Here is a 24356-nt window from a genome sequence, read left to right on the forward strand (position 1 = left end):
TATGGAAATGTATGTTCTGTTTCTTTCCCTTTGGTTGTTAACCAGTTAATTGGAGTCTTCTCTCAGTCATCCACCTCAATGGACAAGAGCCCCGTATTAGTAGGTTATCTTTTATTTTTTTTAACTTTACAAAGACTTACAGTTAAAATCATCTTTGAGTTCACTAATAAAGCAGTGATCATATATTCAAAGGGTATAATTAGTATGTCATAAGCATGAGTGCTTGTCTATTATCTATCACTAATATATATCCACTCTGCTGGCTTGCTTGTGTAATTGAAGAAACATTGACTTATATTTGCTTTGGATGCGGGAGAAGCCTGTTCTTTGCCCAGATAGATTTATATAGCCTTACCTACAATTCCAGTATTCTCTTGCTAGAAACTCTACTAAAGCAAGTTCTAGGGCTATGCTAGCAAATGCAAAGGGTACACAACCAACTCCATAGGGTATAGCATTTGGGGTTTCAGGATTCACAACTATATTTAAACCTTACATAAGGTAATGCCTCCATTCCCATCAGCCCCAGCCAGCATGACTCAGGATGACGGCAGTTCATATCCATATATGTAAAGAACACTCGATAATTTCCCTTTAAAGAAGCACAAACTCAGGGCAAAAAGGAGGAATGTGCTAAGAGGAAGGCACGTTTGGAAACCCTCACCGTGATCAACTCCTGCCTGGAAACCTATGTCCCCACTGTGGAAGGACATGTGGATCCAGAACTGGCCTCCACAGTCACTTACGGCTCACTGTTAAGACTGTGTTCATGGAAGGCAACCTTACTCTGCTATGAGTGATCACCAAAGCAGAAAGATGGAAAGAACAAATAAATGAAGGGTTCAGCAGAAATCTTCTACTTCTTGTAAGACTTATCTAAAATCAGGAGGAATTCAGTGGGGAAAGAATAAGGTGAATTAAACATAGAGTAATAAACCTTTGAAGAATATATTTGGGAAACAATTTTATATTCTCCCCCTCCCACCCCCATTTGAGGGAAACAGAGATTTCATTGCAGAAGATGTGCTCACTGTCTCAGAATCCTGTTGTTATTCACATACATTCAGTAAATGTTCCCCTATTCATGGAGCCTGATTAGCCACAAGAATCACTGCAGGGTTTATTCAGGAAAAAAAGAAGATCCTCTCTGCATGAGCTGAATAATTGAGGAAAACATCACCCTTTCTTGCTTGAAGCATTTTGCTGCTAAAGCTGTGGTTGTACAAGGGTTATTTCTCTAAAAAGGTAATTCAGGGCTCAGCTCAGCAGGCTATTATATTTAATCAACCTACTTTTCCCTCCTCCATTAAGGATAATGCTTAAGCCTAGGAATTTGAGAAGTGGTTGCGGTTAACATAATTCAGGAAATCAATACAGAAGCAAAAAACGAGAGCAAACTGGAGAAGATAAGCTGGGCTTCTTGAGCTGATGCAGCTGGTGCTACTGCCTGCCTTGTTTGCTTGGCATTCCTAAAGAAAGAAGAGAAATGAGAAAGGTGCATTAGAAGTCAAGCCCCAGAAATGTTTCCTAGTAATAGAGGCAGAAATTGATGGAAAGTACACAAAAAGCCAACCCACACAAAACTTGTGTTGTTCTCCCCCTTAAAGTTAATGGTGCCTTTAATTGTTAGGCCTTGAGGTGGGGAGGTATCCTAATTTGGCTTGTATACCTATCGTTTTCCACATGCACCCCCCCCCCCCACAAAACCCACTCTGCCTTTGACACCTAGAGAATATCTGTATTTCAGGCTTTAAAAAAAGATAGGCAGAGGCTGGATGTGCCACAATCTGCACATAGAAGGCCTTGGCAACTGCAGGAACTGTGTGGCCCATTCAATTTGTAAGGTAAAGGTTAGGTCCAGTCGTGGCCGACTCTGGGGTTGCGGCGCTCATCTCACTTTATTGGCTGAGGGAGCCGGCGTACAGCTTCTGGGTCATGTGGCCAGCATGACTAAGCCGCTTCTGGCGAACCAGAGCAGCGCACGGAAATGCCGCTTACCTTCCCGCCGGAGCAGTACCTATTTATCTACTTGCACTTTGACATGCGTTTGAACTGCTAGGTTGGCAGGAGCAGGGACCGAGCAACGGGAGCTCACCCCGTCGCGGGGATTCGAACTGCCGACCTTCTGATCGGCAAGTCCTAGGCTCTGTGGTTTAACCCACAGCACCACCCTCGTCCCTATTCAATCTGTACAGACTGTTTTAAAAAGGCACCTAAGTTTAAAAACAAAGTACTTGGCTTGCTCTCTTGTGTATGTGGCTGAGAACACCAGCACTGAAATGAAAGGTGCCTTCAAGGTGAACTCCTAGGCTCTCCTGAACTAAGCCAGCTACTTTCAGGGAGGATAAGGTAATCAATGGCTCCTGCCATGATGACTGTATGCTGCCTCCAGGATCAGAGGCACCATGCCTCTGATTTGCCAGACACTGGGAACAACAGAGAGAGTGCTATGATCCTCATCTGCTTGTGGGTTCCCTATGGACATCAGGTTGGTCACTATGGGGGTAAAACAATGGTGGGCTTAGATAGGTCTTTGGTTTGAGCCAGCAAAATTCTTAAGTTACCTCAATCATTTAGTCACTGAAACTCAGCTGGGAAGCTGTCACATTCTCAGTATCACCAGCTGTCTCGTTCACCAGTTGCCCTTTTCCTGGAAAAGGGAGGAAGAGAGATAGATTAGCACTTTCCAATGCCCTAAGATATCCTCTACTTTCCACATCACCTTTAGGATGCTTCCTACCAGTTTGTGCTCTCTCATGTTCAGCCAGAAGCACAATCATTTGCTTTTCATCTATCTTATTATTTTTTTTTTAGTAATACACAAAATTATTAACATTTGGCCATATTATTTTCCACTGCCTGTAGAGAGAAAGGTCATTTGAAATCTGACAAATGGGCACTGACCGATTTGTATCTTTAGTCCATTCAAAAATGCAAAGTTGTGGACTTATTGGCAGGTAGGTATATATTGGTTTTATGATTTTTGAGAGGCACTATCCCTCTGGATGCAAGTTGAATGGAATCACCATTAGGGAGATTGCTGTTCTCCTCAGATTCTACTTAGGTATCTGGTTGGCCACTCTGAGAACAGGGTGCTGGGCTAGATCTGCCATTGGCCTCATTCAGCAGAGTTCTTATGATTTAAGTTTTTTTCTGCATAGGCTGTGACTAATTCCAATATTTTTTTCCTGTTTTTTTTTTTCATTTGACTAATTCCAAGTTTTGTTTTGTTTCTTGAGAATGTGTTAGATTGGCATAATGATAATGACAGAAATGAAGATGTTGGGTTTTCTGAGATTTCTATTCGCTGTAAGGTCATAACAGTGTTTTAAATGATTTGCCATGGCTTTTGCATTTGTTTGTTACATTTGGGAAAAGCTTACTCAGGGGCAGATATCAGGTAGAAATCTGAAGCACAAAGACAGGGGAAACTTCCTTAACTGTTCACAACAGTCTTCCCACTTTCTTGATGTGGGTGGTGGTGGTGGTGGTGGTGGTAAGAGAATGACGTAAGTGGTAAGAGAATGACGCAAGTTCATCAAGCAAGACTAAGTGCAACTAACAAGGCTATTTTTTCACATCAAGTTGCCTCGTAATATTGACCAAACACCATCCCCATGGTGAAGCCACAAGGAACATAAGGCACACGCATGCAGAAATCAAAGTGGGTTTATCTTCCAAGTAAGGAAAAACAATGTGAATTTGGAAGCAACAAGTATTGGCTCCACAACCAGACGACCCAAATTCTGCCACCAAAGTATTTTGTGCAAAACTAGGCAAAATTGCTCTAACTGCACTGCCTATGTAATAAGAGCTTCTTAGGGAAGTCTGGCATGGTGGATGTGGAAAGTAGTCAATGTGGTTCACACACATTTGTGTTGTGACTCTTGGGAATCGCAGCACCCCAGCCCACCCTGCCTATATGTCCCCAAAACCTCCACTGCCTGACTTCATCTCTTCTATTTAGAAAAAGGAAAGAACACTGCTACAGCTGCAACAATGGCTGTTGCACTGCAAACACTTTGGCTGTGTTTAGGACTCAAGTCCAGGTCGGGGGGAGGGGGGAGAGACTCATTAGCTCCTAGGACTTGGGCCATTAAGATGTTGCTCCCTAGCTGTAGATAATCCAGTTTATTCAAGAATATAAATGACATCTGCTTATTAACTCCTTCCCCCTTGTTAGGAAACAGAAACTCTTTACCAGTGCAGTCCAGTGGCCCACGGACTTTAGTAGTGCCCTCAACCATGGTGCCATTTTTGTAGACGCACCAGCAAAAGCCAGTGCTACCATGGCATTGCTTAGGCAGATAGTCGCCATTTTCATCACACGTGGCACAGAATCTTCCCAGGTGGACACCCCGGCCACATTCTTCTGTCTGGCACTTGGTTTTCACTTTAAACAAAACAAAAACAGAAACTTCATTGTGCACAGTTGACTGCCAGCTGCTAGCACTGCCCTTTGATGCAACTGTAAGTAACTATAACGGAACAGCTCCCTTGCCTTGCTTGAGACATATGGCTAAGTTCAGAGGTAAAGCTTGCCCTGCACCATAGCACTTCAGGTGGTAAGATGGCACCAAATACTTGAATGCTCCCCACTTGCGTGGCGAGTTCCCGCCGGCCCTAAATAGGGCAAGCCACGCCCCCTCCAGCCAGCCGATTGGCTGGCCGGGAGGCGTGGCCGGACGGGATTCCCCTGCTCTCGCGGGGGCTGAGACCAGCCCCCGCTCACGTGGGGAAGGGGCGTGATGCCCGCAACCCCACCTCCTGGGGCAGGCCTGGAAGTGGCTTTACAGAAAAATAGCACAGCTGGAAGCATTCCCCAACTCCACAGAAGCAGCTTTGAAATTGAAAGTCCAGGAGAAACAATCCTTTTTGGTTTGGCTGAATGTATCAACTGCCTCCTAATATGAGAAGAGGCTGTTTCATTGTGGCTGCACCATGGGAAAGTAAAGGGGGGATGTGAGGAAAGAATTGCTTTTTGTAACAATATGCCCGTTTAATTAGGACAGCTATTTTATTGGGATGGCTCCCAGGGAACCCATTTAGCCTAATGAGAGCAAATGCTAATGAGTACTGCTTAATGGAGGCAGTATTAATATAAATTCTGCTAATGGGAATGTGTCCGACCACTGCTGAGTGGCTAATTGGTATGAAAATCTCGGCTGCGGGCTTTTATTTCAGAAACAGCTGAAATCACAGAAGGAGGAATCATTCTTTTTTTTAAGCATTGCATTGGTGCCCAAATTTGGGACAGCAAAGTGGTTGGCCATGTCGGTGTCCAAATTCAAGACTGTGTGTCATTAATAAGGCTCTCCCTCTCTCTGTGTGTGACTGTTAAAATTGTTTCAGTAGGGTTTCCTTTTTCTTTAAAAAAAAAATACTTGAAGTGGGCCTTAATTCAAACAACAGGTCTTCTTTCATCATGGGTGCATCATTTAGCTTAGATAATTGCAGTTTCAAATGAATTGCTCTTTGCCAATCACTCTTCCCAGGGGCAGACCGTGTTTTGCTTCTGCTGTGATGAGTGAAAAGAGGCTTTTTAAAAACCGGTGGTTCTATAACATGAAGACCTCGTTCATTGAATTGCAAGTCAGCAGAGAGCTCCCTTTTGCAGCCACTGTTTCCTTTGAAGAGACGGCAAGTGGCTTTGGGTTCAAGCTGTGCATATTTCAGTAGTAAAATGGTCAGTATCACAACATGTCGAAACAGGTTTTTCACATCTTCTGCCAAGGAAGACATTCATTTTTTGCTGTTTTCATTATTAGGTCCCTCAGTGTAGAACAGCAGCCAAGGCAATACAGAATTTGTTTAAAATGTAACAAACACCTGTACAGTATAAAGATGTTCCATACCTAGACAACCGGTACAGAAGTTGTTGGAAGGCCTCTCTGAAATCCAGAGCTGCAGTGCCATTGTTGAGAGTGCCCTACTCTTGGCCCCATGAGTTTTCAATTGACTTAAAGAAGGAAACCTCACCCCAAAAAACCAAGGTCTGCACAGCAGATCTCTTAGGACACAGAAGCTGGTAGTCTGGGCCGTGTTCCTGCAGATAGAGCATCCATATGGAAGCCAGCAGCTAAACAAGGCCCAGAAGCTAATGGAGGGAGCTAATGGAGGTGAGCCAACAGAAGTCAAATATGTTTCCATGTTTTGAGTAAAAGGCAAAATTCAGCACTTTTAAGTTGCGCTGATTATAAGGAAAGAGACACGCCACAATCCTATACACACTCACCTGGCAATAAGTCTGACTGAGCATCCTGGGATTTACTTCTGAAGAGGCAGATTACCATATTAAGCACATTCCCAACTCTTCCTGTCACAGATTCATACTGGAAGGGACTTGGAGAGCACACGGCAGCTTCCTGGGGACCCGGTGCTGTTCATGCATGCCCTCCTTTGTGGCATCCACAGGATGCCATCTTCATCAAAATGCCATTCCATGATCTCACCCACCCTCTGGAAACAGTGGATATGGATCAAACACCAACTGGATGCTGCACAGAAGTTACACGCGTGAGCAGTGTCAAGTGCACAGTAAACAGCCGTGTGGAATCGCTCTTCGAGTGCTTAGATCTGCCACTGAAAATAAGTGGTCCTGGCCAGGGAATTGCACCCAGGTGGGCAACGCTTTCTGGCAGCACCTTTCAGCAGCCTCCTTCAGCAGCTACGTTCTGAAATACGTTGTAGGGCTAAACCTTTGTTCCTTGCATAGAAAGGCCAAGAAATAGTGAATGAACTGCAGCTGGAAGTGAGAATACTGGGCTTGGGTGGTCTTTGTGCTAAGGGTGAGCAGTCTTTTTTCCCCCAGCCCAAAGCTTGCCAGGTTAATTGGCGCTACAAGGCTTTCGCCAACTAATTACTAGATTTACACTTGCAAATGAACCCCAGCTGGGAGAGCATTGCCTGTGAGTGGCTCTCACACCCTGGCTTGCTTGAGGCTAGTGGGGCTGTGCATTGGGATGGATCCAACCAACTGTAGGAGTTCTCAGGTTAATGCAAATTCGCTGCTTCCCTCCCATCATTTCAGCCCCCTGTTCCCCTGAAAAGCTGGATGAGATGTAGGATGGGGAACTGCAGGTGAAGAGGGAAGCCTGCAGAAATTGCAGGTGCCCCCTTGTATGAGAGGAAGGGCCTTCCACTCACATCCTTCAGATCCAAACCAATGCAAGGGACATGGAGCCGCCAGCACAAAGAGCAACACTGTGTTGAGTTCTCCTCCACAGGCACACCTGTAATAGTTTCTAGCCACTTTGTGTTGTGATGTCTTCGTGCTGTGCATTACAGTGGTACCTTGGTTTACGAACTTAATCCTTTCCAGAAGTCTGTTCTTAAACCAAGGTGTGCTTTCCCATAGCAGCAGGGGACTCAATTTACAAATGGAACACACTCAACAGGAAGCGAAACATATTCTGCTTCCAAGGCAAACTAAAACACCTACTTCCAGGTTTGCAGCATTCCAAGTTGTTCATAAACTAAGCTGTTCTTAAACCAAGGTACTTCTAAGTTGGGGCTGTGTGGAAACACATGATGATGTATCACTGGTTAAGTGATGCTATGCGTTCAGGCCCAGCGCAAGCAATGGCCAGGACAGGCACTGGCTAAGGACCCTAGAGGCCCAGACGGCCTCCCTCCACCTGGCCCAATCCTGTTGTGCTGCCTTGCCACCTCCTTCACCGGGCCTCTGGAAAGCCGTTTTAATGGTGGGTGGGTGGTTGTGCTTCTTTTGAAGGGGAGCCAACCTTCGTTCCTATCCATGATGACTATCTGCCATTTTAATTTACCCACAATATAAGGCCCCAGACCATACATCTATAAAACTGCCCACCACTGGTGGAGCTGTCGTCACCATGAAAGAAAAAGAAAAGGCACAGCTGCATTGGAAGGGGGCATGGGGGGCATCATGTTGCGGGCTCCATAAATTCTGGTGCCAGTCCTGTCCATGTTCCAAAATAAAGAGGGAGACCTCCATACAGGGCTATCATTTTCAGCAGCAGATCAACGTCCTGCATAATATCTCCTTCCACCCCCAAGTCATCAGCATACATTAACATGAGTCTTCTGGCACGCAGCAGAGCCCTTTCAGTCCCTCCTACAGAAATGTACTGTTTCTATTACATTGGGATTTTGTTTCGCATGATTTCCTGCATCTCTTTAGGATCTGAAGCTGCAGCAAAATGGCATGTTTTCTGTTGTCTTGTGATTTGAGCCCTTCAGAGAATTTGCATCCATCACCCTTAGAATTCCTTTCAGTGCTACAGTCCTTGCATACCTTGTTCAGCTGGAATCTCATTCTTGGCCATTTGGAAGAGCAGCCACTTGTGCATCCAGGTTTCAAAAGACTGCAAGAGATCAAATGCAGTTAATAAAAGGCATCCCTATCCACAAATAAATAAATGTAAGTTAACCACTGTCTAATTGCCAAATGATGAGAAGTCCACCATATGTTTCACTGCTGGGTGAACGCCACTGTACACTGCGGGAAAGGGCTTTGATATAGTTTAGCCAATTTTAACTACACTAATAAACCTGAGGCTTTGTTGGCATAATTAACAGAGGTCCAGCGCAGCGGTCCCTTCATGGAAGAACTCCCTGCTGCCAGTTCCCAAATATAATTCCTAGAATCTCAGGCATTTAGCAAGTTTAACTGAGGCCTATTTAAATCCCACACGTGAACAACTCAAAACACTAGATAGCAGTCAAGAGCAAACTAGGAAGCATTGCAAGTGACAGTGGATACTTGTATTGTACTCTCTTCCTGAGCACAAGAGGGGAAGGACTAGGATCCATTCCAAAGTCTTAGATTCCAACAGGAATAAGTCCCAAGGCAAATAAAATTAACAGGATAGAGAGCTTCTAGAGTATGAGACTCAATCTCAGGGCCATGGGTTCAAGCCCCACATTGGGTAAAATATTCCTGCATTGCAGGGGGCTGGACTAGGCGATCCTCGTGGTCCCTTCCAACTCTATGATCTGTTAAATGAGATATTGCCTATCCATTGTGACACCATGTTCTCTTCAGGGCGGGGGGGGGGGGGAGGATTCTGTGAAAGATGGCAGCACTTACCTTCCAGTCCTCAAAATCCAAGCGGTTCTTCAGAGTATTCATATTTTCCATGAAGCTCTTTTTCAGATCAGGAAATTTTATGAGAGGGTTTGATTGCTGTAGGGAGGAACATGTTAACAAACATTATGTAAGGAAAGTCTGCTGGAGGCCCGGAAAGAGATCACCTAGCAAAGCAAGACTATGCTCAAAGGATTGGGTCAGGACTGGCGGCACGTGAAATACTAACTCCATCTCATGAAGAAGAAGAAGAAGAAGAAGAAGAAGAAGAAGAAGAAGAAGAAGAAGAAGAGGGGTTTGGATTTGATATCCCGCCTTTCACTCCCCTTCAGGAGTCTCAAAGCGGCTAACATTCTCCTTTCCCTTCCTCCCCCACAACAAACACTCTGTGAGGTGAGTGGGGCTGAGAGACTTCAAAGAAGTGTGACTGGCCCAAGGTCACCCAGCAGCTGCATGTGGAGGAGCGGAGACGCGAACCCGGTTCCCCAGATTACAAGACTACCGCTCTTAACCACTGCACCACACTGGCTCTCTGGGCTCTCTGAATTCAACCAGATGCAGTGATGGTGAGGTCCAACCAGAGAGTATGGCAGCAGACCCATTCATAGGAGTTGAATCACCAGCACAATCTTCTAAGGCAGGCAAAAGGTACAGGTGGGAGGGATTGCTTAACTATCTCTGCCCCCACCACCTTTTATCCTAAAGCTGCCTCCCTTGACTGCTCCTCCCTGCCTTGGAGAGTTCAAAGTTTGGATGCAACTCCTTTTAAGAGGAAAACAGCCACAGCAGAATGATTTCAAAGGGAACATACAAATGGAGAGAAAGGCTCCTCTCCCTAGCTTTTTCGCTTGCATAGCTTTTGCATATTCTGGTGGCTGTTTTGGAACGGTTAAAATTGTTTTTAGTTTATGTCAGTAATTGATTGTATTATTGGGTTTAATTATATTTGGGTTATAGTGTTTTGCTGCCAATTTCCTAAATACCTTGGGTTTCTTGGGACATACCTTGGGACATTGGGCAGGGCATGGGTTTGGGGAGGAAAATACAAAGAAACAAGCAAGCAAGTGCATCCAGTGAGAAGCTGAGATAAAAAGAAAAGCCTTTGCTTTCCCTAAAATTTAATGATAATTATTCACAGCATGCACCACAAACTCTCACTGTCTGAATGTTTATCTAAACTCCCTATTATCTAATCCATCTTTGTCCACATAGCCCCATATTACGAGTATGCCAATTTATCTAAGTTTCTCATTTAACAGATGCTTGCCATGCCGCCCTCCAAGGTCATTTGGTGTCATGGACTGGCAGGATGATGGGGATTCTGACGAGGGGTGTAGTTGGGACTGGGACACACTGGGGCAAGCAGGGGATGAGGAAGGAAGTACTCACAGAGTGACGGGGGATGGCAAGGAGCCAGAGCTGCAGGACGCATCACCAGAGAGGCCCCTGTCTCCATGAACATGGTGGGCTCTGAGGCATAGGGGGCAGCAGGAGGGGTGCTCTAGGAGGCTGAGGCAGGCAAGGTCCCACAGCCCAGCTCACTAGCTGGCCAGGTGGGTCTCGCTAGCTCTGGGAGGAGGGGTGTGATTCCTCAGCTGGAGTGGGCTTGGAACAGGTGAGGGTCACATGTATCATCAAGCCCAGATGCTGCAATCAGCATGCAGAGTATAAAAGGGAAGCAGAGCTGAGGTGTTTTATCTGCTCAGCTGCCCATATTCATTGACTTGGATGTTCCTGGACCTTTGCGGGACTGTGCTTTGGGTTTGGCTCTGGACTGTATCCTGACTGCTGGACTTGACTACTTGGATTGACCCTGGACTGCGTTTCCTGATCTTTGGACTTCGTATGGATTGACCCTTGGGCTTTGAACTTGGCATACTGACTTGCTGCCAGGTAGGCCAGGGGTTCAGGACACTTGGGAGAGTGCAGTAGTGCCTTCTTTGGGTGCAGGGAAGTTTCCAAAGTGTATATGTAGTTCCAAACCTGTGCATTATTCACGGTTAATGTTATGACACTTAGGCTACAGTGCTTGGATCTAAAGAGGTATAGGCACATGGGAAAGAAAGGCATAGGTTGATGCAATTGTGCCTTGCTGCTTTTCATGCTGAAGAAATAACCAACTATTCAATCTAGCAGTAAAAGCACTGGTGCACTAAAAGCAAGGAAACCCATGTGCCTGTCCACCCTTCCCTCATTTGGATCCCTGCATAAATACCATATCCCCAATCATTCCCGGGAACACAAACACACCTGTCAGATACTGTGGTTGGAAAACAAAGAATAGGTTAGTGATTTTTAGAAACATAAAGAATATCTTGTTCTGTGCTATGAGTTTCAGCCAACAAAGTTGTGCCTGTGCATCCTCTACCTCCCTCTTCAAATCTGCCCCAGTGGGTTGGGTGGCCCACAAGAAGGGGAGTGCTAGAGGGTGTTCCATTGAGCAAGTGGAAGTTATGGGGCTAACAGGGTGACTTCGTGGGATTCAGCCCTAGGCCTCCAGCAGTTGAGTCTGTAGCTGCAAACTTGAGTACTCTCCATCTAGGACAAGCAAAACTGTTGCACAGGCAAAGAGACGAGGCTCTTACCATGAGCAGACGTTTGATCTGGTCTTCAGTGCTATTGGTCAGCTTCATTTTATCCTCTGGAGACTGTAGAAGAGACGACAACAAAGAAGTTAAAATATCATAATAGATCTAGGGTACCAGAGTCTGTTAGTGAATGGTAGAGATTAATAAACGGTAGTATTTAGATAATATGAAGGGAAATGCAAGCTGCAGAACTGTGCCAGACATGGGTTAGCTTATGCAAACCAGTCTGCTGGGGGCAGCTAAGTGCAGAGTCATTGAGAAACAATGGGGAGTCAGGTGCTGGGCCATTTAGGACAACTGGCAATGCACAAAGCCATCCTCCCCCCCCCCCATGCCACAGGAGTGGACAAAGACAGGAGATTTGGGAGGTTACCAAGGTGAGCGGGGCATGATATCACAGGAAAAATTGTCCTTTTGAAATCTAAAGGTGTTCTGGGAACAAGGAAAAAGTAGGAATGGATCGCATTGGATGGAGGAGGCTGCACCAAGAGACCAGGAGCCATGACTGCCTGGGCGTAGCCAGGATTTATGTTACGGGGGCAGGCTTTGTGTTGGGGGGGCAGAACTGAGTTATCTGTGACACGATTGGTCAGTTAAGTATTTTTATTTACTTACTTGATTGGGATGGTAGCTGCCCCCCACCCCCTTGGCTAGGCCCATGCATGACTGACTGCTGCTTTGAACCCCAAAGCTATGAGAGAGGCAATGAGAAACACTCTTGGGGTGTCTGGATCTGCACCCCCTCCACTGAAGACTCCAGGTGTAAATATGTGTACAATAAACCTTATTTCTTAAAGATGCTAGCCTCCACTGTGCCACGATTTTCCCAACAGAAACACATCCCTGGGTGAGCGCCTGGAACCTCCCTGGAATCTTGCTACCGCTTGGCATAGATTGGAGGTGGCATGCAACTTTTGTCACACTTTGAAGCTGCTCCTTGCCCAATCCCACAGAGCAGACTACACAAAGGGCTCTTCCCTGTCCTTCACACACTGCAACAGATACAATGGACTTACTTACACCCAGGTCTCTTTGAACTCAACGTGAAAATTTAGTTGTGACTTTTTTTGTGATCCAGATCTCATTTAAGTATCGTTAAAGGGAAACTACATGGAATGAACTTCAGTCGGGATCCAAACCATTAGTATGAACTTCCTCCCAAGGGTTCTGGGGTGCCCCTAAACCAGCTCTGGCACCATTCCCTGGCTGCCGCCACCTCTAGGGAACGTTGACAAGGAAGGCTAATTCCCTGGCAAACCATTCCTGCATACTGCAAAGTGACCAAATAAGAACTGAGAACAGAGCTGGCCTAATAGGCTGTCAGCTTCACTCATGTCACATTGACTCATGTCGAGCCAACTCACTCTCCCTGCTCTGAAGCTGCTGTTTCAAATGGAATCTCTCTGCACAGCTTAATTTGAGGCAGGATCTGTCAGTCTCAAGAGCCTAACGTTTATTTCCAACACTGGTGTAAGGTCTAGGTGCTGGGAGCATTGCATACTAGCCAGGAGGGGTTGTTTTTGTATTGGCAGACTGGCTGGAAAGCAAAGGCCCCAGAAGACACAGCGAATGTCTTCCCCCTCATCCATAGCTGTCCCCTGCAAACTTGGATCCATACCGGGCAAGTTGTATGGATGAAAAGGAGAGGTTCTGAGGTAGTAGGCAACCCTAACACCTCCCTGCCCTGTGCTAGTTAAGCAATTGTCATCTTTACCTCTTCATCTGGGTCCCTCATGACCATAGGCATAATGTTGGCCATTGCCATCCTCTTCTGGTTAACTGCCTTGGGAGCTGCAGGAGAAAAGAGTGGTGCAATTAAACATGTAGGGAGATCTTTTTTATATATAAAAAAGTGGTCTCCTCCAAGGATATTCTTCTTATACAGATGAGTCAAACATACAAGAGTACAAATTATATTGCACAGAGAGTTCATGACTTCAATCAAGATGTCTGAGCTGGACTCAAAAGTGGAAACTTAGGCTTGTTCCCCCTCGCCAGTAGTAGACACCCCACCCCCCAATCTCATATTAGAAACTGCTTTCCAAACTCTACCCCTGGGAGGGAAATCCCTCGAAACTGTCCAAAGGCTCAGATAGCTTTTTTTAAGAAAGGATTATTCAAACTAATGGAGGATACCATGCTGCCACCAGGCTATACCCCTTCGCATATCCAAATATATTATGAAGGGCTCTTCCACAACTGACAACATTAATCTACTATAGGGTCACAACCTTGTTTGTTTGTTTTTTTTAAATGATATTTATTAAGATTTCCAATAAAAAGAACACATCAATAAAAAATAAAAAAAATAAAAATACACAATTCAAAAATACACAATACATAATCCAAAACAAAAAACAAAAGACAAAAAAGAAAACAGTTAAAAACAGTACCACCTTTTCATCACCATTTTTAAATTTACTTATTTTCTGGACCTCCTCATACCTCCCTCTTTTGTATTCCATTTCAATTTGTTTGTCCAGCAGTTTCTTTCCCTCTTTTTTAATCCCAATCCTTAATCTTAATATAATATAACATTAAATTTTTACCTCTTAAAAACCAAATTTCCATTTCCTTTAACTTTTTTAATCCTAATCCTTAATCTTGATCTATATATAACTTTAAAGCCTGTATAGCTAGAAGCCACTTATTTTCAATCCAACATCACTCTAACATTCTTTAATTTTGCAATGTTTCTGCAGATAGTCTTTGAATTTCCTCCAATCTTCCTCCACCGACTCTTCTCCCTGGTCACGGATTCTGCCAGTCATTTCCGCCATAGGGTGCACAACCTTGCTCAAGTTGTACCATGTCGGACTTCATGGGCAGAATGCTTTTCATGTTTTTATAAATTGTAAATTGATATAAACTGTTAATGTACAATATATAACAGTCATGAAAGTAACTCAAGAGCAGAATATAAACTGAAGCTATAAAACTCACAAAATAAGCATGACTAAACCTGATCAGAACAGGGTGACTGCTCCCCAGATTAAAATGTCAGCATTCTGAATCTGTAGATCCACTAGACCTTCCTTTCTTTGGGAGGAAGGGTGGGATATAAATTTAATAAAGTAAACTATCATCTGGTCTGTCTATCCAAGCAGACGAGAGATGGCTATCAGGATTCAAGTGCATAAATAGCTGACAGACCCAGGCTCAGTCCTTTCAGCTCTGATTTGCCCAATTAACGCACAAAATTGAGAAATGTTTTAAGAATTCAGAATGCTTGCAAATATATCATGGTTAAACTTAAAGGTTAGACAGTGTAGGAGTGGGGGAGAGGGCAGGAAGAGGAAGAAGGAAGCTACTAACCATGAGGGAGATTGTTGGCCAGCGACTGCAGTTTCAGCTCAGTGGTGGTCTTGGTTATTTTGGAAATCCGGGTGTTGTGCTGATACACAAAGTAGCCAGTCACCGCCTGGCCCGCGATAAGCAAGGCTATCAGGATGGAAAAGGCAGCATAGACAGGTTTACGGCTGGAAGAACCCCTGCAAGATACAAAAGAGGCATGTCAGTTTGTCCAATCAGTGGTCCAGATGTCCAGGTTGAGCGCTTATTTTCTTAGAACAGGTTTGGATTAACCTGCATGCAAATAACCAAGGCATGACATATCTTCTGCTTATAACACAAACAGAATGCTTTGACTTGGTTAACTAAGGGCTAAATTAGGTGAAATTGGTTTATTAAAAGTTTGTTTAAAAAAAACAACCACCACCGTAGAAAACCACCAGGGCCGCAATTCCCTTTTACAGTTCCTTTCCCCCAAGCTACTCATACAGTATTTAACAGCCCTTCACCCTGATGGAAAACACCATGAGGGAAATTCCCAAGCTGTAGCCAGTCATTATCTGTTCTGCTTGTCACCTCACTTGTTGCTAGGCAGACAGAACGTGAAAAGGAAGAAATGTTTGGGGATCTAATGCCATAGGCTTTAATGCAGTAAAAGCTGTATGATTGCAATAATTATACAAGTGTGTGTGTGTGTGTGTGTGTGTGTGTGTGTATTAGAATCATAGAACTGTTGAGTACCCCAAGGGTACAACCCCCTGCAGGAATATTCTTTCTCTCCCCTCTACTCTTGCATCAGAATACAAATGTTTTCACTTGTATCACATAATCCGTGCCTTTTTTTCTGGGGGGACACAGGAGTATGCATACCCCTAAACGTTCTGTGAATCTTTGTACTTTGTCCATTTACTGTATTTATTTTTCCTGATTTGAACTATAAAATGGTTGTTTTCTTGAGTCAAAATGAGAATATCCCTAAACATTTTTAAAGAAAAAAAGCACTGTGCATAATTATGATTAGCCATCACAACAGTGGGGCTCAGAGAAACCTCCCCACACTCACATTCAAATAATACATGGACTAGCCCATGGATACATGGATATGCCAAGTGGCCACAGATCTCCTTGTGTGTGTATGAAGAGATTCTGCATGCATACCAGTACAGGCATGTAGATCTCTTGTGCATTAGCAGTGGAGCAGGGGGTTCCCTGAGCCAATCCAGCTCACCCCTTACATGGAGGAGCTCAATGCAAGTAAGTCAGGAGGCACACTGAAGCTGCTATGAGCCTCATTGATTTTATTTTTTTAAGTATGATTTTACTAATGGGGTAAGTAGCAGGTTGGGTGGGGTGGGGGAAGTTCATTGGGGAAATAGTGAAAGGGGAAAGGGATAATTATTTTCCATATGCTGTGGTTCCATATTGGATGTCTCTCTCGATGTCCCCTTTCCCCTCCCCACAGCTACATTTTAAAGAAATGGAGAGACATTTAGGCATGTCTGTTGTAATGTGAAGTTTGACCTTCAATTACATCAATAATTCTCCCTGTATTTATTAGGGCTGTCGCCAGATTAAAGATACCTTGACAGTTGATCAATCATAGGCGTTTTATTCAGTCGAGTAAATTCGCATTAATCTGCACATGAATAAAGCAACAACAAAAAAGTGTTCTCCCTTTCCAATGATGCATGCATGTGTTATGTGCAGCAGACACCACCTGAGAAATACTCATTTCTGTGATTAAAAGGAGAATGATGCCCTTTTTTAAAAAAGAAAAAGGTTTATTTGCTTTAAAATAAAACACAAATGCAGATAATTCCATCTGAATTCTCATATAACCATAAACACAAAAACAGTTAAATAAAAATCAACCATTTGCAAGATTTCAGACAAATAACATTTTGAAAATATGTCCTAGTTCCAAGAATCAACAAATGTTTAGTAGTTCTAAATATGTTTGTTATGCTTCTCTTTTACCTTCTTTTATATAACGAGCAAGCTTTGCAATAATGGCATATTAATCTCTTCTAAACTACTGCCTGTCGCACACATTGTTTTGTGAGTACTTTTATTAAAAACAATTAACTTTTAGAAAGAGTACTCAATCACTCACAGCAGCTTATTATTCTACCAGAAGAATTATAATTCTACTAAACATTGAAGTCCTACTATTTATGTCCTCTGTCATGTACATTCAAGACTTAAAAACCTTAGCTAAATTCATCCGCATTAAATGATCTGGATCTGATTCAGAGAGGAATATAATGCTTGTTGCTTAAAAAAAAAAATCCATCTTCAGTACAGTTTAGCTCCATGTAAATCATCCTGTAGGACACAAAGGTTGCTATAATGTTTAAGTATGGATATTAACTTTCTGAACACCTTTCTCCCTAGTAACAAGTGACATCATCACATCTCTATTATTTGACTGGCTTTGGCTGTTCGGTAATTCCCCAAAATGGTACTGTTATTAAAAAATCATTATTCGCCATATAAAAATGAAAAGACAAGAAACCTGAGAACATGACATGCATTTCTTAGCGTGCCTCCATTTTGTAGGTGTGGTGCAGGGGTTAGAGATGTTGGCTTGCATGTGAAAACCCAGGTTCAAATCAAGCTTACTAGGTGCTTTTTTCCAGCTCTTTAACCCAGACAACTTTATGGGGCTGTTAAGATCTAAAATGTTGTATTTTAGAGTTTCTTGAGGGAAACAAGTAACACAGTAACTGCATGTGTAGGAAAAGGGAAAGCAGTTGCATTCCATTTCCTCCTCCCTCAGAAGTAAAGTAGCTTTTCGGGCCGGGGGGGGGGTAAGGGGGGTAGGAACAGATCCCCACAGATCCCCATACTTAGTGGTCACTAAGAAAACCAGGATTTTGTTTTTTGTTTTAATGGAAGAGATGTTTGGATTGGCTGTTTAATATTAGCAATGGGACTGAATATTATGCTAAACAGAAATTATTGATCCTATTTGCAGAATATATGGTGCTTACAAAAATCTAAACTGAATCATGAAATACTGTACAGTGCAATGGGGGCTGCTTTATATTAATACTCTCAAAAATCAATATTATTTTAGTAACAGTTACCAATTCTTTACAGCACCTGCTTAATCTACCAGAAGGTACAGTGTGATGCAGCAGCAAACAAACAAACAAACAAACAAACACACACACACACACACACATACACACAAACCCTAAAGGCTGCATCAACAGAAGTGAAGAGTCATCATCAAGGGAAGTCATAGTACAGCTCTATTCTGCCTTGGTCAGACCACACCAGGAATACTGTGTCCAGTTCTGGGCGCCACAACTTAAGATGGATATCGCACAGTGCTATTTTTCTAAAAAAAAGAGGTGACGGAACTCACCATAAACGCCTCCCTTGTTCTCTTACAACGGCAAGGACGCCCACCTGAGAGGTGCCAGAACTCAAAAAAAGCCCTGGATATTGACAAGCTGGAACATGAGGAGGGTGAACAAGATAATAAAGGGTCTGGAAACCAAGCCTTATGAGGAATGGTTGAGGGGGTTGCGTATGTTTAGCCTGGTAAAAAAGAGGTGATTGAGAGGAGATAACCACCTTCAAATATCTAAAGGGCTGTCATATGGAAGATGGAGCAAGCTTGTTTTCTCCTGCTCTGAAGGCTAGGACCCAAACCAATGTCTTCAAGTTAGAGGATTTTGACTAAACACCAGGAAGAACTTTCTAGCAGTAAGAGCTGCTTGATAGTGGAAAGGACTCCCTTGGGACATGGGGTGGGGCAGGCTTTATGTTGAGGGGGGGGGAAGAACCTCAGTTAGTGAAGTATTTTGTACTGATTTACTTGATTTAGGGCGGCAGCTGCCCCTCCCTGCCCCCTCTTGGCTATGCCCATGCGCCGGGAGGCTGTGGACTCTCCTTCCTTGGAGATTTTTAAGCAGCGGTTGGATGCATAGCTGTGAATCTTCCCCTTTTCTTGCGAGGAAGCCTATTTGGAATAAGGGAATTTCCCTTAAAAAAAGGGAAATGTTGACAGCTAGGGTTGAATGACCAGCTATCAGGCATTATTTATTTGAGATTCCTGCATTACAGGGGTTGGTACCTCGGGGTACCTTTCAACTGTACAATTCTATGATTCTGTGATTCTATAATTCTATGAAACAGTGAAGTTCTAATAGTTATACTCTGTCATGTAAATTCAAGTCTAGACAGCCCAAGCGGAAGTTACTTGCTTTAAATGTGATCTGATTCATAAGCAGAATATAATACTTGTTGCTTTAAAAATAAAAATCCATCTCTAGTATAGTTTAGCTCCATATAACTCAACATGCGGGACAGAAAGTCTGTTATAATGTTAAAGTATGGATATGAATTTTCTGAACACCTTTCTCCCTAGCAACAAGTGACATCACCATGTCTCTATTATCTGATTGGCTTTGGCTGTTTGGTTTGGCAGGAACTGCCTATTGCCAGCGTCGCAGCAGTGTAATTCCCCGAAATGGTCACTGTTGTTAAGAAATCATTATTCGCCATGTATTAATAAAAAGACAAGAAACCTGAAAGCATGACATACAAAATGGAGGCACACTAAGAAAAGTGTGGTGCAAGGGCTAGAAAGGTTGGTTTGCGTGTGGAAACCCAGGCACAAATCCTTACTAAACAATCAAGCTCACACTCTGATATTTTTTACTTTCCATTTCCTCCTCCCTCAAAAGTAGAATAGCCTTTCCCGCAGGATAAAAAGGTAAGAAAGAAAGAACACCCCCCCCACCCCTCAAATGCTTAGTGGTGGCTGGTAAATACAAAAGTTCCAAAGAATTATTATAAAATATAGGGCTGAGACTATATAAAACATACCAATCGCCCCTTATTTGGAGAGGTGCATGCAAGAATAAAAGTTTAAAAGCATCAATTACACCAAACTTTTCCTTTCAGTTATGAAAAACAGCCCAAGTATGAGACAACACTGTGGCAGAACTAACTGTAGCAAAGGTCTGCAATTCAGCATGAGGAGAAATATAAAGTAGCTTTGTTCGAACCTCGCTGGTTTGCAAACAAGCAGGAGTCATTTCTGCAACGCAATCCTATTCCCAAGTCTCACTGTGTACAAAGGGGCTTACTCCCAGGTAAATGCGTACAGGTTTGCAGCTTCAGTTAATTCCACCCCCCCCCCCCAACTTAGGCCACCAAATATTTTTTCTGTTTTAGCCTTTCATTTTAGAGGAATTGAAAGCTGAGTGCCATACCTTACCCTAACTTTCTGTCTGCGTAGTTGGGACCTGCTGGCAGTTACACAGAAAGTAAGCACAGTTACACTATCTCTTGGCCTGATACAACATCATGAGCAACACAAGGTGCCACCCTACCACCATCAAAAAGAAAAGAAAAGATGCAAAATGTCCAAGACCAGTCCAGTTATTTTGGTACCTGAGACAGAAAATCCTGCAAACACCTTCTCACCTCCCCAGCGATAAAAATATAATACACGTTAAATAACTTTCAATATGATGCCTTTCATGATACCTAAAACCTACTGACTGAGGCAGCTGCCGCACTTTGCCTAATGGTGGGGCTGGCACTGCCAGGCTGCCTTTCTAGGGGGCAGACAGTTTACAGTGGGAAACCTTGATGCTTATTTACCCCATACAAATTATTAAAAGTGCAAGGTAGTGGGGGAAAAGAACATACACGCAATCATATGTACCTTTCTGGCACTGGAGCAGAGCCAGTGTATGTATTGGGGAGAAGGTTGTTCCTGTCATCTTCCATGGTGCTGTCTCTTTTGATGTTCTTCTTGGTGGCTGCAAGTTAAGATGTTCTGCCTGGGACCAGCAAGGGCTCTATAAAGGCTGTTGCACTCCTCAGAAGCTTCTAGAAGCACAGAAATGGGAAATGAAAGTTGCAGGACCTAAAGAATTGGAAAAACCCTTCAAGTCCTTCCTCCACCCCCACCAGTACCCACACACAGGTCGTAAGCAAATTATCCCAGCTTTAACTTTTTTAAAAAATCTCATTGGCTACTCAAATGACATCACCGGTTGTCAGGTAGAGTTCTGCAGCTTCTCGTGCTAGCACATAGACTGTGCGTTTTGAGAACACTGTAACGTAGCTCATGGCTCTCTTTATTCAAATAAAGTAACTTTTTGTTCTTTGGAGAGAGATTTTACTTCAGATTGGGCTTTGGAGCGGAGATTTGGAAAGTGCATGTGGTGAATCTTTAACATACTGGTGCATATTTATGAGGCAATACGCCACAATATAGCAAGTTGTGATGAACAATACTGTTTTTATGTGGGGGTGTAAAACCTAGATTAAAATCTTCCCTGAAACAGTGAGACGCAAGGAGTGAAGATCATATACTACCAACCTTTTATTAACTCATTTGCAACCAAACAAAAACCACCAGCTAAATTTAAAACACCACAGCCGAGAACGCCCAGTTCCAACATTCAATAGCAGGACCTGTGTCATCACCCCACGAGAAACAGAGAACAAATGAAAGTCCCCGATTTTTGTTCTCTCATAGGTGGAAAAAGTGAGCAGGCTTCGTAAATGTGCCAGCCAGTCCCAATATAAATGTCAAGTTTAGACTAACACAAAAATACCCAATCTCTGCAGTCTTTTTTCTTTAAACAGCTTCCTAGACAGTGGTGCCATATATTGAATTCAGTATAACCAAATAACAAGGGCATGATAAAGGGTCCAGAGGGGTAAGCAGGTCAGCCTGTTGCAACAAATTCCTTTGGCACATCACACTTTAATGCAATTGGGCCAGCTTCGTCAAATGTGTCCTCAGTCAGCATATTCCAACAAAGAAAAATGGGGGCAGTATTGTAAAGTTGGGCCAGCATTGCAAGAGATGCAATGTCCAATGCTAACAAGGCCTGTTGAAAACATGTTGAGATCCAAACTATTTCCCTTTCCCCCAAGTGATACCAGCACTAGGGAGTACAGACCCTCCAGGTGTCCCTATTTTCTAGGGATATCCTGATTTAGAGAAGCTGTCCCGGTTTCTGATTTGATCCTGGAATGTCCCGCTTTCACTTAGGCTGTCTTTATTTTCATCACATAAATGTTGGAGGTTATGGAGTTATTCAGCCCCTGAGCCATCTGAAGGCAATCCTGTATAGGGAAGTTTTTTTTAACGTTTAATGTTCTATTGTGTTTTTATGTACGTTGGAAGCTGCCCAGAGTGCCTGGGGCAACCCAGTAAGATGTGTGGGGTATAAATAGTAAAATTGTCATTATGGAATGGGACGTCCCTATTTTCATCAGAGAAATGTTGGAGGCTATGGGAGTAAGTGCCATGAACTGGCAGGAGTTCAGGGAGGAGGAAGAGGATCCTGGCCAGGATTGCGGCTGGGACTGGGTCACACGGGGGGGGGGGGCATAAGCTGGGGGTGGGAAAGGAGAGGTTGTGTTAGGAAGTACTCATGGGGTAACAGAGGATGACAAAGGGACGGGGCCCAGTGAACAGGAAGTCAAACAGCAGGACCCCTTGCCAGAGCCAGAGGAGCCCCTGCCCCCATGAACATGGTGGGTCCTGAGGCGTAATGAACAGCAGGCAGGGCACTCCAGGAAGCAGAGGCAGGTCAGGGCCTATAGACCAGCTCACTAGCTGGCCAGGTGGGGCCTGGATCACAAGGAGGCTTGTGATTCCTCAACTGGAACAAGCTGAGAGCAGGTGAGGATGAAGCCCAGATCTACAACCAGCAGGCACATAAGACATCAGAGCTTAGGTGCCGTGTCTGCTCAACTGCCGTGAAGGACCTTGTCTTGTGCTCTCCTGGACCGCCACAGGTTTCTACTTTGGGCTTTGATTGATCCTGAACCTCATTTCCTGACCTTCAACCTTTGACTTTGGATCTGTGGACTTTGCAGATGCTGATTGACCCTTGGATTTTGGACTCAGTCTTGGCACACTGTCTGGCTGCTGGATTGGCCAGGGGATCAGGACAATAAGTCACACTTGCTCAGCTAGAACCTTTCACTGGATTGTGTTTACATTGGACAGTCACTGCACTGAAATGGGGCCTGCCTCTCCCTTGCGGTGCTGGGCCCTAACATATGTCAACCAGATGCCCTCCAGATGTTTTGGACTCCATCTCCCATCAGCCCAGCCAGGTTTGATTGGTGAGGTCTAGTTCAAAACATATTGTGGGTACCGTGCTCATTACCAGTGTTAACTGATTTATTACAAGACCTTTGTAGACTGGAAGTCCACATTAGCAGATAAATCATCTACATTCAGCTAGTGTCTTAACTAGCAGGTTTGAAAGTATGTTGGCAGTGACTAAGGGATCATATCTGAGGACTAGGGGATCATATTAAAGATTTCCAGACACTGAAGGGTATAACTTCAGTGCCTGTATATCAGCTTGCATCATCACATGACCAGCAAAAGCCAAATAATGCAAAATAAGCAAAGATATGCTTGATTTGTACAGCAGATGTAGCTCAGACATTTGAGCTTCTCTTGGTACAGAACAGATTTAGTAAACAAATCCCCAAATACTTTCATCTCTAAAATAACACACTTGTTGCGTGGCTTGTTCTTGCATCCTGTGATGTGCAGCTCTCATCCGTAACAGTGATATTAGTTCACAAGCACTCTTTGACAAGAATATTTGTAGAGCAGTGTTACATGTAGTTTTAATGAAATTGGGTGAGTAGGAAGAGTGGGAGAGGGTGAGTCAACCTTCCACCTACAATACCTTTGGTATTCATCTCCTGCCCCCTCCACCCCCCAGCTTATGAAACTAGACGTGCAAACATTGTGAACACACCCCACAATGGCACACACATGCCTGTATTCTGAAGTGAAGTGGCATCACCACTATAATGGGGGATTGATTGACTGATTGATTGATTGAATGTTTGGTCCCCAAGTAGGAAATGGGAGAAACCATTGTCTGAAGCCCCAGAGAGCCACTGCCAGTCTGTGTGGACAATAAGAACATAAGAGCTTGCTGGATCAGTCCAATGGCCCATCTAGTCCAGCATCCTGTTCTCACAGTGGCCAATGAGATGCCTGTGGGAAACCAGCAAGCAGGATTCGAGCACATGAATCCTTCAAGGTCAAAAGGAAATAGGAGTTCTGCCCTGTAACAATCCTGTGCTGAATGTGTACAAGAATATACATTCTTTTTATTTCTCTTGTCTAGCTACTTCTGGTGGAAGGTTTAGTAGCTCACCTCTTTTTAAAAATGACCTATTTGCTTAGGAAGCCTTGGAACACAACTGCTAAACAAGCTACTGCTCTCTCAGAACAAAGGCAGAAGTACAGCTTGAGCCTTTTATGAAGCACTTTCTACCTAGCAACTCTAAACATCAGGAAGTAGCCAATTTCTGATTGGCTAGAATCATTTCCCCTTTTCTATTTCTTAAGGTTTCCACATAAAACCACAAAAGAAAATGAGGAAGAAAGT

At 43.8% G+C, this 24356-nt stretch overlaps 1 protein-coding gene and 1 long non-coding RNA gene across 2 annotated transcripts in view; both read right to left on the bottom strand.

Annotated features, from left to right (window-relative positions):
• LOC308469259 overlaps positions 1-24356 on the bottom strand; it is a 212928-nt gene that overhangs the window by 82333 nt on the left and 106239 nt on the right. The gene's annotated exons all lie outside the window — the stretch shown is intronic.
• Positions 97-20872, bottom strand: CD74 (CD74 molecule). The gene is made up of 9 exons (XM_080991432.1): positions 20633-20872; positions 14968-15143; positions 13367-13443; positions 11650-11712; positions 9068-9163; positions 8273-8342; positions 4202-4393; positions 2565-2650; positions 97-1469 (listed from the first exon to the last, which is right to left on the bottom strand). The coding sequence occupies exons 1-8, from the start codon at positions 20695-20697 to the stop codon at positions 2574-2576; spliced, it is 816 nt and encodes a 271-aa protein (XP_080847558.1). The 5' UTR covers positions 20698-20872; the 3' UTR covers positions 97-1469; positions 2565-2573.

This window comes from Podarcis pityusensis (assembly GCF_964106645.2).
Source record: "Podarcis pityusensis genome assembly, chromosome: 2".
NCBI lineage: Eukaryota > Metazoa > Chordata > Lepidosauria > Squamata > Lacertidae > Podarcis > Podarcis pityusensis.

Excerpts from the sequence above, each read along its gene's own strand:
- CD74 (XM_080991432.1), bottom strand. The coding sequence starts at position 20,697 with ATGGAAGATGACAGGAACAACCTTCTCCCCAATACATACACTGGCTCT. Across the intron at positions 9,164-11,649 it reads AGATCAAACGTCTGCTCATG|CAATCAAACCCTCTCATAAA; the intron begins GTAAGAGCCTCG and ends TCCTCCCTACAG. Across the intron at positions 2,651-4,201 it reads TGGGCCACTGGACTGCACTG|GAAAAGGGCAACTGGTGAAC; the intron begins GTAAAGAGTTTC and ends TCCCTTTTCCAG.